The sequence below is a fragment of the Neodiprion virginianus genome, chromosome 2 (genome assembly GCF_021901495.1).
Source record: "Neodiprion virginianus isolate iyNeoVirg1 chromosome 2, iyNeoVirg1.1, whole genome shotgun sequence".
NCBI classification, from domain to species: domain Eukaryota; kingdom Metazoa; phylum Arthropoda; class Insecta; order Hymenoptera; family Diprionidae; genus Neodiprion; species Neodiprion virginianus.
The window spans coordinates 24607974-24624443 of NC_060878.1; the positions used below are offsets into that span (position 1 = coordinate 24607974).

General features: G+C 34.2%; 1 protein-coding gene across 2 annotated transcripts in view; it reads right to left on the reverse strand.

Moving 5' to 3' along the window:
- The window catches only part of LOC124298028 (ornithine decarboxylase-like), a 32009-nt gene that overhangs the window by 9190 nt on the left and 6349 nt on the right, over positions 1–16470 (reverse strand). For both annotated transcript variants that reach the window (XM_046749582.1, XM_046749583.1), the window contains exons 2-7: positions 8937–9116; positions 8587–8844; positions 6773–6849; positions 6489–6662; positions 2436–2775; positions 378–592 (exon numbers count right to left, since the gene is read on the reverse strand). In XM_046749582.1, coding sequence (XP_046605538.1) covers positions 378–592; positions 2436–2775; positions 6489–6662; positions 6773–6849; positions 8587–8773 — 993 coding nt within the window. In that variant the 5' untranslated portion in view covers positions 8774–8844; positions 8937–9116. The remainder of the gene's footprint in view (positions 1–377; positions 593–2435; positions 2776–6488; positions 6663–6772; positions 6850–8586; positions 8845–8936; positions 9117–16470) is intronic.

The following is a 16470-nucleotide window of genomic DNA, read 5'->3' on the forward strand; positions in this document are numbered from 1 at the left end:
TACTCAGTAATTACACTATATTTCGCGGACAATCATCAAATCGCATAATGTTATTTCGGTTCGTTATATAGAAATGGTGCACTATAAATTTTGCCCAACGAAGTGTGACATCAAAATTTACTGAGAATTTAAAAGCTTTTGGACAATTCTGTTACTTTTTGCAAATACATCGAAAATATCACTTTTCATTCTTAGATTGCAGAATAGTTATGCATTTATAATACTTTCAAGTTTTTTTACCATCCATCATCTTTTTCTTGCAATCATTTACATTTCGAGCTTACTGTATTTTATCTCAATTGTCTTCAAAATTAATGTGGGTATTTTGAGTGTCGAAATAAAACAAAGAATTATTTAAATAATTTAACAGTAACAACCTTGAGTGGAAGAGGAGTGACACGTCGATGATCGTACAGAAGGCAGTTGAAAGAACCGTAAACCCCATCATTGATGTAATACATTACATGTGTGACGGTATTTGGTGATGTTGGATCTTGGCGCACATATCGCTTGCTATGGATACTTGTTGCCAGAGTAAAAGCAGAAGCCACGTAGAAACGACCAGGTTCAGCGATGACGTGGACATCTTCAGCTGCAATGATAAATTAGTCGAAATTGAATTATGAATTTAATAAATCATCTGCTTAGATTGATGATAGAGATAAGGATTTATGAAGTGTAAGGTGAAACATGATAAAAGAAAACTGCAAGGGTGAAAGTGAAGCGAATCAAGTTAAATCTGATTAAAAAAAATTCTGTAATCCAGAAAAACAATATTGAAATACTAAAATTCAACTGTAAACACCTTGTAACTATCAATATTAAGGACATGGAAATGTGTAAGATATTTCACAATTCACAATTTTTTAAAGAAAATAATATGAGTAAATCATGCTTAAATGGCCATGAGCCATTACTATTCGCATTTGATATCATTTGTAAATGAATTACACTGGAATTTCGTTTATACATTTTTCAAAAGGTATGGCAATTATGACATATAACTGACATCATTAGAGTCAATTTATTCCCAATTTGATATTAATTCTCAATTTATGATTCAAAAAAGCTTCATAATATCATTTCGTTATTGCATTTGTAGCGAAATTGACTAATATCGAATAATATATAAGGATACCGAATAATATATAAATAGAAGGATATGAGCTGTAACTTGAATTATCGACTGTATAAAATCTGTATTCATTAGTTATTACCATGTTCCACATTTCTTCCACATTTTTTACTTTTAGACCACCGTGATTTGATGAGCTTTAATCTCCTCAAAAAGTCCTAAAATGTTGTGCCTATATCTGATATATCATCTATACAAAGTTCTAATCACACGTAGAGAATATATTTAATCAGTTTCGCGGTATAAAGATTAATAATGTAGAAAGAAAATTTTATCTCAAAATTGACGTTACTGACATGGTAGTTGAAGGGCACTTGCAGAATCCATTCCGAGCAGGGGCACTTTTGGTATGTTTACCCAGCTATGGCCATTCATTGGATTCAATAATATAAATATGACACGTCTCGCTATTAGTCCACTCTATCCGCAAACTATGAGATTTCGACTCTTGCGTTTACGATGCATTTTAGCTCGCGTATTTTTGTTGATTATAAAATGTAATAGCAGGCACATGACACATTAATCTTGATTAAAACATCAACTGTGTTTATAACATTTGAGTAAATAGAAAAAGGAGCTACCGACAAGTAACGTACAAATAAATATTTTTTGCCTGGTCTATAGGCATAAACTACCAGGTCCACGTGAATTCAACGAACAAAACGAAAAAAACTACAAGTGAGAAACGTATGAACGGGATGTCACTGTAATAAGAAATTTTTTGAGACCGATTTTTTTGGAGTTCGTTCGCAATAAGAATCCAGAATATACAATATTTATGATTTACATATGATGAACCTATGATTCAGCAGAAAGACATTAGCTATTTTCATTCAAAATAAAGCTCATTGTCAGATAATCTGCAGCGAAATTATTTACAAATAATACAAGTTATTCTTCATCAGAATTGGCCAAACAATACGGATTTTCCAATGAAATGAAAAATGGTAGGATAATGCAACTTCTCTGACGTTGTTAAAGTAATGAGGTATTTAACCTTAAAATTAAGTGTTTGAAAATTTTTCCCCATACTTATGGTAGTTTGTTTAGTCAGATTTAACTGGATTAACTATAGTGATACTTTTCAAAGCTCGACTCGTTCACGTTTTTGTTGACTGTACGTCGCATACATCCTTAAAGAGATTAAACAGAGTTCAACGTTTAATCCACTTATCTGACGACAATATTTTGAATAATTAGACTAATCATATATCAGATACTTAGTTCCTACACCGATAGCATGGAGGATTTTTTTAGCATCTTCAAAAATAGTAAACCATCGATAGCAAAGATTTCTTACTTGGGAAGCATTCCACTAATGCCTCATTTATGACTTCAGCAATTTTGTCGATGGAAGTTCCTGTGACTCCTGGATAACCACCTCCAAGATCAAGTAAATACGGCTTGAAGCCAAGATCCAAAGCCAAATTGAAGAGAACCCTGGCGTGACGTATGGCTCTCTGGAAAACAGGAGGATCTTGACAACCGGATCCCACATGAAAGCTGATTCCCACCACATTCAGTCCCAGCATGCGGGCGATATGAAGAAGCTTTGGAGCTTCGTGAGTTGGATCGCAGCCAAATTTCATACCTAACAGGCATTGTGCAACTTCAGCATCGCAGCGGATACGAATCACCACCTATTCACATTAAGGACAAAAATTAGCTTGTATTTAATTTTGATGATCACTGGCAGTACGTTAACTTAAGGATCAACAGAATTGAATCAAAACTTAGAAAAGGAGGAAAACGGTTAAAAAATCTCCAGTAATATTAACCGTGCCAGTGATGGTGAAAATGAATGGATTAACATCCTTACTGATGAAACGAAGTGATTCTGTAGATAAATGAGTGGCTTAGAAGGAATTGTTTTATGTTAAGGCTATCATTTTTCAGTTGTTTGTAATATCGTTTTTGAGAAAGTTGTGTTAGTAAAATTTAATTTTATTTCTTTATAACTGTGAGTTATTTTAATCACTATAAATTGATTAGCTGCAATTCTTACTACAGTAGAACTCCAATATATTCACTCTACGTATTGCGCAGTAAAGTAAGGGCATTGAAAAGAGTAGGTGAAGCAACTTCCCATTCAAAGTAGGGCAAGTCGAATTTAAATCGTTCGAATATACATATGAGGGATTCTCCGTCAACTCAGCCACTTTTTTTTCGACCATCTCAGATCTGCCCCATAATTGGTTATATCAAAGTACTACTAAAAGGTACTCTATGCGAATTTTTTCAGCTTTTTTAATTCATTATTTGAGAAATTGCCGTTTTTTTTTCAAATGAATATATCTCGGAAACTTGAAGTAACTGAAAAAAAATGACTCTACATAAAAGTTGTAGTTTTTTGTTAGCTTTCGAGAGGAATTTTTGAAAAAATTTTTAACGTTCCGGTAACGCGGATTTTTTACCAAAAAAGGAAGAAATTATTTTTTTTATTCAAAAAGGACCCTTTCTTTTTACTGGAAAAATTACAGAGTTTTCCAATATGTGTGACAATATCGCCAAAAAATCGCCAGAGTGGCACAGATCGAGGTTTTAGGGTAAAAAAAATGAAGCCACACAAATTAATTTTTTTTATGTAGTCATTTTTTTCAGTTACTTCAAGTTTCCGAGATGTATTCATTTGAAAAGAAAACGCTAATTTCTCAAATAATGAATTAAAAAATCTGACAAAATTCACATAGAGTACCTTTTAGTAGTACTTTGATATAACCAATTATGGAGCAGATCTGAGATGGTCGGAAAAAAAGTGGCCGAGTTGACGGAGAATCCCTCATATAGGAGTTCTGCTATATGTAATCTAAAAAGGTGATGATACACCAGTGAAATTTTTGTAATTTTTCATACTTATATTTATTGAAGCGTCAGGATTCGGAAAATAATTCCCCACAGCCAATCGGCCAGATGGCCAGAAGTTATTGAGAAAATCCATTTTGAAGTATTACGAGGGTGGTATGAACACTAAATAGTAAGCATGCAACGTGGCCTATGGTTCATCGAGTAGCCCACTATTTTTGGTTTTTCAAATTTCCTTTTTTTATTAATTTTTTTGCTTTTGCTTACCTCTCGCTTGAGAAGTCGGGTTTATTATTGAAGATAATAATTCTTGACTAACAATATTTCTGATAAACCATATACACCATTAGGTGGCTACTAAGTACTACTTTGCTACGTTTTCTCATGCAATTCTTCTACTGATCTTTCCTATCTGGTACCCTTGGACTTGGTTGTTGGGTTTTTGTTTATTGGATAAATTGCCCTCGTAACATCTAGCCACGTTTTTCTCGTCAACGTAATGAAGCCGTACGTCAGAGAATAAAAATTTCTATTACACGTCGATTCTTAGGAAGGACAAACAGACCCTCTATTGTGCAACGAAATTTTTAACAACGAAAGGCATCTACCAACGTGTATTGTAAAGATCATCCCTCCGAAATCTTCCTCTCCGGTTCAACAGTGCGACGTTTATTTTTATAGGCAAGTAAAAGAATTTATAAAGTGACTGCAGAACTGCGCGTACCTAATGGAGTAAGATTGGGAAATAAATTTCAGAGAGGATTCCCTAAAGATTCAATGCATCGTACATAACCAGCTGTCCTTCTCAATCTTTGATAATATGATGCGGTACGCATGGTTTGTATCCAAACTGTGCGATAACAGGGACATTTTTCTTAATTTCAACACAGTGTGTTTTTCGATAGACATTCAAAAAAAATTAAATATTGCCCCTGTAAAAATGCGTGCTTTGTGCAGTGTGCAAGGTGCCGTAGATTTTGTTTTCCTAGCTTCAACGATGAATATCACCCAGGAGCCTGCGAAACCCCGACTACAGAGTGAAAATATAAATTGCGATACATTGTATAATTAAAGTTCTTGCGTTTAATGTTTGTAAATTGTCACGGAAATAAAGGACACATCAATTTCCCAAAATTCTTTTTTCAAAGATTTTCTCGAAAACTTCTGGTCATTTGGCCCAATGACTGTGGGGGCATTATTATTTGAGTCTTGATGCTTCAGTACTACAAGTATGAAAAATTAAAAAAATATCACCGGTGTATCATCCCCTTGTAATTAAATCTAAGTAAATTCGAATGACACAAGATATTGAAAACTTGAGAAACTATTTGCTAATTAGAAAGTTAAAAATGATTGGATTCCATAATTTGTGTGAAAAATATTCTAGAAATCTATATGATAGCATAGCTACAGCACACGAATGTAATATTTGACAACCATCTATTGTACCACAATTACAAAAATGTATTTTTACCTAATTTTGAGACGAGTAATAGCGAAAAACATTTCCGGCAATCTCTGAAAATTAAGCCGCTTAAGGAGCTTGATGAAATGAATATCAATACTTTTCGTCAACTTGATTGAGAGATAGTAAAACACTGAGTAGTTATCGAATGAATATATCAGTAAGTTACGATCATTTTTATAGAAAAACGATGAGACAACCTAAAATGATGAACATTAGCTTATAATCAGGTAGCTGATTTGTAAAATTTCACTTTAGTACGACTCATTTTGTATAGTAAAGTTTTTTTTTGCAAATTCACTGAGACAGATTTTTTCAATAGTAAATTCAATACTACTATCTGTTCGTGAAAATAAATGTCAGCGCAATTTTAAACAAATAGTCAATTTGACTGACCTTCACAGAATAGCTTAAAAACTTCCCGCTTAGATGCATTTTAAGCCTATAATGCATCAACAAATGAAACATTTTTCATTTTATTTTATTAGATTATTTACATAAATTAAAAACTACTGGACTGATGATATCTAATACCTAATCGGTTCTAATTTAATAAAGACAATCGAGATCAAAATCATCCAAATCCGTTCAGTTGCTCTCGAGATATCATTGAACAAAAACTGATCGTACACACTTTCTCTTTTTTTCTCTGAAGTAAAAAAGGAGTAGAAAGTTAAATATTGAATAATCAACAATATTAACGAGATGAAGCAAAGCATCTGAGATTGTAAATGCTTGTTTTTTGAACAAAATGAATCATTGGATAATGAAATTGACTGAATCTATTCATTTTCTTCTATTTCTAAGTGATTTGATAGGATTCATTAATATTATAATTTTGAAATATCATTGTAGCTTGCGAATGTGATAATTAGATAATTACTCAAGGCGAGTATATCGTAATAAAATGAACGAAAAAGTACTAATTTGTAACTTACCAACCTCCTCAAGATACAATAACTAGGTTTATCATCTTCATTAATACTCCCAATGAGTAGTGAAACAGATAATTGAGTAGAAAATGTGAGGTGGTCAAAGTTTTGCATCACATCTAAAATTGAATGTTTCCAAAAAAGTATTACTGACCTTAGCAACTGGATGCAGCTTTTTAATCTTATGAAGTTCACTCTCGTTATCAGCAGTCATGGTATCAACACCCATTGCTGAAGCATGACGAATATGAGAGGCAGGTTTGGTCGGATTGGCAAAAATGATTCGAGAGGAGTCAACGCCAATACCCAAAACCTTGTTGATCTCAGACTGTGGAAGGATACAAAAAGCAAGAATTGCAAGAATTCAAAATTACCTTTACTGTAAAGCATATTACATTGAATACAATAGTAATCAAATAAACCAGAAACCAATCTTACCTTTGATGCACAATCAAATCCAGCACCAAGGGCGGCGAGTACTTCAAGAACTGTGAGGTTATCGTTGCATTTTACAGCTGAAATCAAAAGAATTTTGAAATATCAATTGAATATTGGATAACACGATTAATACTAGCATATTTGAAAGTCGCATTATAAATGTAATGCAAATTTAGACAATGCCCAAGCGAAATTTTTTTTTAGATACTTTCAGAAAGGTTCATGCAGGTTGAGATAGGTAAATTTGCACCAACTCTTTATCAATGTGTATCGATGGAATTTCAGTACTAGATCTGAAAAAATTGTCAAAACCAAATTTTTTACTTTTTTAAATGTATATTATGTATATAAGTGTATGGAATAGGACGTTTGCGACTGTTAAAAAAATTGTGAAAAATAAAATCTTGTTATTTGACAGTGTTTTTAGCTTGTTTGAAGGAGAAAGAAATTAAACAAATGGTAGAATAAGCCAGTACCATAAATATATGGAATTCAAAATACATCACTTTAACGGTTTACGTTAACGTCTCCAGATGCACCAATAACGAAATCATACTCAAGATTGTGAAATTCTAACAAGCTCGAAAATAGCCAAACGTAAGAAATAAGTGTTTTTCGATTTTTCGGTATGGACCCAAATTTTTACCATGTCCAGCATTCTTTTCGACTTCCACCAAGATCGGGTCGATAGATCTCAATATTATTTATATCCCATACAAAATTTAGAGTTACTGCCTAATGCCATCGAGATAGAGCATTTCGATAAATTCAGGAAGTTATAAAACATCAGGATGACTCCATTTAAATCAAGAAAAAATTCAGATTCGAAAGTTTCAACTGTACTTTCGTAAACTTCATTTTTATTCATAGCAACTTGTCGAGGAGGTAATGCAAAAAATATTTTTCAGGTTTTCCCATAAACGAGACAAGAGTAGCAGGGATCCGAAAATTCTGTTTTGATAGTTTTTTTTAGATTCAGTATTGAACTGGTGTCAATACAGGTTAATAAACAGCGAGTTTAGAAATAAAGTATAGTGAAATATCAGATATACATTTTTCAAGGCATAAGTCAATTATGACATGAAACTGAGAATAACGTTGAAATGGATTTGTTTTCAATTTATGATTTCAAATAGCATCATGATTGTCATTTTGTACACACTCGTAGCATAATTGACTAGTACTATCGAATAAATATATGTCGGATGTAACTTGATCAACTCTATGACATCTTTATTCGTTGCTCGTAGCATAAATACATAACGCAGTGAGTTTTCACATTTATAAAAATGCATAAATAAAAAGTTACTGTCAAACTATCAGATTTTGACTCTTGCCTTTAAAATACATTTTAGCTCATGTATTCTTATTGATTGCAAAATCTAATAATATGTACGATAGATATCAAAATGCAAATCCTGATTGACACATCAGCTGCGATTAATGTTCAGGTGAAGAGAAAAAAGCACGAGGGACTGGAATAAGTGTTGTACAAGTGGGAAAATCATAAACTATTGATGTGAAAATTGAACTTTTTATATGGTCTATAAGCTGAAATTGCCAGTTCGAAAAAATTTGATGTACAACTGAGCATCGTATAAATGAGGTTTCATAGCAAAGCATGCACATGTTGGAACTGTAATTCGAAAACTGCTGTTGAATATTTGATCTCAACAATGTAACGAACTTGAACCTTGCAAGATATTAGCGATGTTGATCTGCTGTAGATGGGAACAATTTGAAATGACAGAAGCCAAGAAAGAAATGACAAGATATAAACAAATTCTATCTCGAATGTTAGTAAAAGTGTGTACCATAGTATGGCTCAACTCGAGGCAACTTTTCTTTCCAAATTTGATGCTTGCGAACGATGTCTCCGATGTCGAGAACATAAAAGGCTTCTTCTTGCACACCACTATTGCTGATGTCTCTGATAACAGTCATAACATCAGCAGAACTGTCCAGAACGTGAATGCGTTCGTCACAATTGGTGACCTTCATGATTCTGAATTTATTGATAAAGAGGAAAGGTTGCTGAATAATACGTAGCTCTGTAGGTGCTAGGCAGCAATCTGTAATTCAGAGTAAATGATACTCAATCACCACATATTCGCCCCATCAGATTTAAGTTCACTGATTTTTTTTTGTGAGTAAAAAGACATACGAGGCAGCTGTCAATGAGAGACGGACGTTTCGTCAGGAAGCAGGTTAAAATAAGATTGTAATCAGCGAGGAGGTGCTAGCAAAGCCACGGGGGCTCTGCGTTCAATGCCAATTTCCAGTTGCCGCTGCTGATTAGTGGTCCACCAGGAGACTGGCCAACCAGCCTATCGCAGATACAACCCTGAAACATTTGAAAGTCAATCTATAGCTCGTAATCATGGCTATGTTAAGTGGATGTTAATTTGCTCACCCAACGTTCCAATGCATATTTAAAATACGCTAACTATTAATTTACAGTTATAATTCTTGTACGTAATCTTGCAATGCGCTAAACAGTTGTTTTCATATTTACCAAAGATCAAGATTGGAAAATCATGTAGATGAAATTGTTTTTGAAGTTCTTAGATAATGAAAGCTGATGCTTATTCAACATTTGCAGCATTAGCTTAGTATTTTCAATTGTTATCGTGAGGTTGAAGTTGCTGACAGTAGTGCAATGATCCATTTATATGGAAAATCGATACTTAGCAATTTTAATTTAACTAAAATGCAGTGTACAGTGATAAAGTCAAACTTACTAGTTCATATTTTACAAACTCAATATCATTCAAAACTTGTCATGTAGTGCATGTTTGCCAAAGTTTTCGTTTTTATCAACTTCAACATCGTTAATTGCACAGGCACAGAAAAAAAAGTGTGTTGACCAGCAGACCGGATCACCATATCTATATATTTTTGGACATGCTGAATCCAAATCCGATGTTGATTTTGCTCCATTATCCCAGGATTTTGAGTACTCCAGCCTAAAACATCCATTTGTGACCACTAACATTGCAAGATTTTTCGATGCACAAGTTAGAGTAGAACGCCTCATACATCATTTAAAATCTGGGCGTGAAGGAGCAATTTCGAGATTGGATTCGGAATCAGCATGTCCACAAAACATACAGTTGGTCTAGTCCGCCGGAGAAAACACTTTTTTTAATGTTGTTTTTTTTTCCGTGTTATCGTGGTTTCTTAATTTGAAATTGTTGTAAAACACAATAAGCACTCAATAAAGTTGTAAGTAAAACAGATGAGGTTAAAAATATAAGAAAATTAAAAAATAGATGTTTCTCAATAGTGAATTTCGAAAATATATTTTATAGAGTTCTTCAAATATGGAAAGTCGAAACATAGAAAAGTTAAAATGCTGAATGTTCAAAACAAAGAGCTATAATATAGAATTTATAGACTGACTACCCATTAGGGCAAATCGACAAAATCGATTTTGGTGCTAGTTCTACATAGTATTAGAAACATATTTGCATAATTGAATCTACTATAATAAATATGAAATACTACAATAAAGGGTGAGAAAAAAGTATGGAAACACCTGGATAATTCAATCGGGGTAGTAAAAAAAAAAAAAGATAACCAAAGTCAAGCCTAACTTAATTTTCAACAAGGACTTCATTTGTGACCTTGCATTTGAACAGGTCAACTGTTTTCTTTTAAAAGGAAACTCCTATTTTTGAATCCAGAATCAACAAAATCGGAAAATTTTACGTAAAGTTCGCACGTAAATGTATCTCTGCTTTTGATCAAAGTTACGGCCAACGGTCAATTGGGAGTAAAAATAAATGTGAAAAAACCACCCCAAAGGGAACATAATTATTTTAACCGCCGATTTCAATCTACATCTGAATGTAAGATTTTGCACTTTTTTCAAATTCATAGTGAAAAATAGGTGTTTCCGTTGTAAGTTTTTAACGGGGTTCCTAACCCAAGAGCGTTGTATAACATTAATGATTTTCAAAATTGTATGGGTTCGGGAGTAGAGGAAGTACAAAATTGGGTAAATTGGTTTTAAAGGTACGCAATTTCAGCTTTAATTGAAAAAAAAAATCAGTTCATAACGTGAAAATTGTGGCTGCTATTGCCACTGAAGTCATCATGTGCAATAAGCAGCGTTGTAAACGGCAACCATGTTTTCAGCCAAACGGTGGGTCTGAAAAACAAAAACCAAAGATCACTTTGAAGGCTAAGGTACCCTCTATCCTCCTATGGAACCGATTTTCAATAATGTGAAATTTATTTATAAGTTATGAATTTTTTTTATCGGTAAGTCACATTTTCTGGATTTTAAGCTGTGTTTTCAGCTGTATATTTTGAACGGACAGACGGATTCAAAATCCGTTCCATAGGAGGATAGAAGGTACCTTAGCCTTCAAACTGATTTTTTGTTTTTGTTTTTCAGATCCACCATTTGGCTGAAAACATGGTTACTGTTTACAACGCTGCTTTTTGCACACCATGACTTTAGTGGCGATAGCAGCCACAATTTTCACGTTACGAACTTATTTTTTTTTTTTCAATTAAAGCTGAAATTGCGTACTTTTAAAACCAATTTGCCTAATTTTTTACTTCCTCTACTCCCGAACCCGTACAATTTTGAAAATCATTAATGTTATGCAATGCTCTTGGGTTAGGAACCCCCTTAAGTTAACTTTCGAATGACCTCGCACTTTGACCTGGAAGTGAAGTTTTAGGACATGATCAGATCCGCCTGACCAAACTTGAGAACTTTTGTTTGAAATATCTTTCACGAAAATGTATATTCTTAAAATTAACCTTATTTATTAGTCCTATTTTGACTTCTAATTGTACCCCTAGGAGTCACTTTGTCCAATAACAGTGAAACATATCAGTACGTAAAAATTTCGGCTCTTCTGATTCTGGACGCAAAAATAGGGGTTACCATTAAAAAAAAGTCGACGTTAGAATTTTGGCTCAAGGTCAAATCCAAGGTAACAATCGAATTCCTTATTGAAAATTACGTAAAGCTTGACCTAGGTGGTTTTTTGGCCATCGCCGTCGCATTATTTAGGTGCTTCCATACTTTTACCTTATCCTGTATATCGACGAATCCTATAGGAACAGATGTATTTTGGCGGGCCATTTAGAACAGTCGTATTGCGCCGAGAAGTTTAGAACAGACGTATTTGGAAAGACGCTACAGTAAGTGTAAACAAAGCTCTATACACATCTTATAGAGTCAACTGAGGTACATCCATTCTAAATTTCTCGGCGAAATACGGTCGTTCTAGATACCCTACCGATATACATCTATTTTCATAGGGCCCATTGATGTAAAGTTGCAGCAAACTTTGAAACAGAAGAAAATGTCAAAATCGTATGCATGCGAGTATCACGAAAATTTTTCAACTTTTAAAGAATTACACCCTTCCAGTTGTCATTTCAATTAAATGTGTTTTAGTTCTTCGTTCATATACCAAAACATCACCCACTCTATCTTACATGCACTCCTTTCACAAAGGAATTAATTAGCTACAATGCAAGTACAATGCTCCCTGCTTATGTCGCGGTGTCCGGGACTGTAGGGGAATAGAAAAACAGGAAATTATTATTTGTAAATCACCAATGTCATTCACATGCACGTAATTGTTCACATGTATAGAAATGTTGATGCAATATGTAATTATCATTCAATATTTATATTTCCATCTGGTAAGGACTATCGTACTATGAAAGATTTGTCTTCTCAAACACTACTACCACCAAAATCAACTGATAAAGCTACGACGATTTCGAAGTACCTTGTTCTTAATTCTACAACAAAGTTACGCTTACCTAGAATAATAAAACAGCAAAAAGTCTCACATCAGCAACAAGTAAGAAATTTAAAACGAGGGAATTGTCTAAAAGAAAACAAATTGAATCGTCGAAGAACGTGTTGTCTAAGTTGAAACAACGTAACAAAGTCACGTATGAAGATCTGGATGTTTTAACAAGTATGTCAACCAAAAATGTACTGAAACGTGTAGTAACAAAAAATAAGCTTGGCATACTACCAAAGAAGTTTGCACCTGAGCTACGCTCTTTTGCTTTAACCTTGCATTATTACTCACTAAATGCTCACAATTATCTACGTGAAAAATTTGACTCGTGCTTGCCGCACCCTAAGGCATATTTCAAGTGGTATAGATCAGTGAGTTGGGAATCTGACTTTAACACTGAATCGTTCAATCCCATCAAAGAACGTGCCAACATGGTAGATCATTTGTTGATTGGTTGTCTGGGTTTTGAAGAGATGTCTTATATGCCAGCACGAGTACGATGGACAGTAGTCTAGCGGCTATGAGGATATGGGTACTAATATAGCTAGCGATACACAAACCATTGCCAAAGATGCTCTAGCGTTTTTGTTTGTATGTATAAACAATTCATGGAAAATCCCAGTCGACTATTTCTTAACCGGTGGCAGAAATGCGCATCAAAGCCACTCTCGTCCAACAGTGTTTAACCATGCTACAAGAATCTGGTGTAAAAGTGATATCCCTAACATTTCTATGGTAAGACAACTCAGTCTCAGTTGGACGACCTTACTACTCTGCAACCAATGTTTTTGCATCCGGTGACATTGGGAAAAGTGTACATTGTTCCAGATCGTTGTTACATGATTAAACTGGTACGTAACATACTGGAGGATTCGAAATGTACAATCATGAATGGAAATGGAAACTTGATTTCATGGAATTACATCACAAAGATCCATAAAATACAAGGAGAAGCACTTCATTTAAGCAACAAGTTACGTTCAGGCCACATAGCCTATCACACACAAAAAATGAAAGTGAAATTTGCCACACAGGTACTTGGCACATCTCTTGCAAATAGTTTTAAATTGTGTAGAACAAATTTGCAGCTCGGTTATTTTAAAACCTCTGCACCCACCGAAGAATTTCTTGAATTATTCAACAAACTCTTTGATATATTCAATTCGAAAAATTTGACGAAGGCAGGCTTCAAAAAGCCAATCCATCCCGAGAATATAGCAGAATTAATCACGAAACTTGATGCATGTCGGTATTACATATTAAGTTTAAAACAAGGTGACACGGGACGCAGTATTCTCAATACACAGTGCAAAATGGGCTTCTTAAGATTTTTAATCTGTATCGAATGTCTCAAAGGCATTTTCCATGCACTGTGCGAATAAAAAATGAGTACTAACACATCTATATACCAACATACAAGTTGAACCAAAATTATGGAGTAATTTTTTTTTGACTGCATTCACTTACATGGAGGTTATCATAATAATCCCACAGTCCGACAATTTAAAGCAGCTTTTAAAAAATTGCTTATACATTCTGAAAATCGAGAATCAGACGCATGCAATTGTATTGCGCTATAGAACATATCAATAACCAGAGGATATAACGAATTCTTCTACACCTGCTGCTCAACTAATCGGTAGTGACCCGATATTCGACTTAAATAACACTTCTACTGTTCTCAATGATTATTTGTATCTACCTTTTATACGAAGTATATCAGAATTTTCTGACAGGATTATTGTATATATTTCCGGTTTTGTCGTCAAACATCTGTAATCTGCGAAATAAGTGTCAACGCTTTGTCGGGTACTGAATCAGATCCAAAAAGTACTCTGATATGATTGAAAAGTCGAGGTGGTTTGTATTACCTATCAGATAGTGTACAGCGTACTTTTTGTGCAGTGGAAAAAGTGATACGCAAAGTGGTTGGAAATTTTTAGAGACAATTCTCAGAAGACTATTTGTCAACTTGTGTACTGTCAAACTTGATTTAAATGAGCAGCTTGTTCCATGATTTACATGATCATTTTCATGATCAAATGGCCTTAGAGAACTATTTGACTTCAGCGATTGGCCAGACATACGTGAAAATTAGACTGTATTACATTGGTGAAAAAACTGTAGCTGCGGCACCTAGTGATAGGCATACATTCAATAAACTAGAATTGTTCGGAGTTAGTGAAAGCTGTCTGTACAAAATGCTATTAGTTATGCTACTAATACTTTTTCTGAGGCTATGGTTTTTGATGCTTGTGACTGTGTTTCATGTTATTTACAGGTCTGCACCGGATAGACTATACGATGTTGTTCAAATTGTTTCTAATTTTGTTACATATTTTTATAACTGCATGTTATTTAATATCCATACTTAGTCATCTTGTACTTATACTTATTATACGTACTACACTCATTTGTACTATGGGGACTTCGATTTTTGTATGGCCTTTGGGTGAGGGTTTTTCTCACCTTCTGTAAGTATACATTATTCAAATGTTTGCACGTAATGCACGTAATTCGCACGTAATAAGATCCATATTGCTTTTAATTTCGTCATATAGGTTTGTTGTGGTGTCATATTATTATCCTTTGTAAGTAAAATTAAAATTGTGCATATGCGCTTATTTCGTCAATTACTTTTCACCTAGATTCCCTACAACCACGCTTATTTACAGATATTTTGCGCTGGGTTGGAGTTAATTTGGCGCTACCTTTGACTGGGAAACTTCATTTAGATCCAAGGTAATGTTTACCATGGACAAGGTAAAATGTTCTATGCCCAAGGCTTAAACAATTTTGATGTAAACACATGTTATATGCATATACAATTTGTATATAAAAAAAAGTTATAGCTCACTTTGCTTTCAAATAGAGATATAAGTTTGGACCTGATTCAAATAAATTGAATCTTAAATAGTGCAAATTTACGTCACAGATTGGTGATTGTTAGATAAAAATCATAATTTCTCTACCCTGAATAAATACTTTAGAGAGCCGTTACGTTATACAGTTGAAATTTTTCATTTAGTCAATATTCATATAATTATCAAAAAAGATGACCATTTCGAAATAAAACAATATAAATTATTATTCAAGAAAATAAGACACTAAAGTTAAGCTTATATTTATGAGTAAGCTCCTTTGATAGTAGTTATTATGTAGGGTGGCTGGTTTGAAAGTGGCGCGTAAATAGCTCCTATCAAGATGACTGATCGACTCGATTCCCCTTCCGTCTTTTGGGATACCTCCACAAGCGGAGGCTTCGTCCATAAGTCTGTGTCTATTCCTAACTTCCTAAGTCCATGGTCTAGTTAGTTGCAATGGCTGCGATTAGAAAGAGAAAGCAGGTCTGTTTAGATCACGGCCTTACATACAGGTCTTGCAACGAACGTGGTGGGGGGTTGTCAGTTCACGTTCGAAACAAAAGTACAACTTATGGCCACAAGAGCGGCGCTAAGAGTTATTCATAAGCTTATTATTATTATTTGACGGAACCCTAACCAATCTTTTTGATACTCATACACAGTCATACATGTATATGAATGTTTACGGCGAAATACAAAACAGCTTCGAGCGAAATTAATTACTTTTTTTACGGAGCACTTCTCTTTCACTGATTTTCGACCCGTGTTGCAGGTCGGAACCACACAGGAATTAGTCGTCATTGCATATCTCTCTCGTGTTATTAATTTTAATCACAGTCATATGCTATTCGAATATAACCTTACGTTGTAATATCATTCATATGTCTATGAATAACTGACAGCGCCGCGTAGTGGCCAGTAGTGGCAAAAAAAATCTGGACAATAACACGGCTACTCCCACCACTCAAACTTCAGTTGCTTGCAAGATCTGTATGTAAGACCGTGGTTTAGATCTTCGTGCTCTTTCTAATAGCGAGACACTTCCACTTGT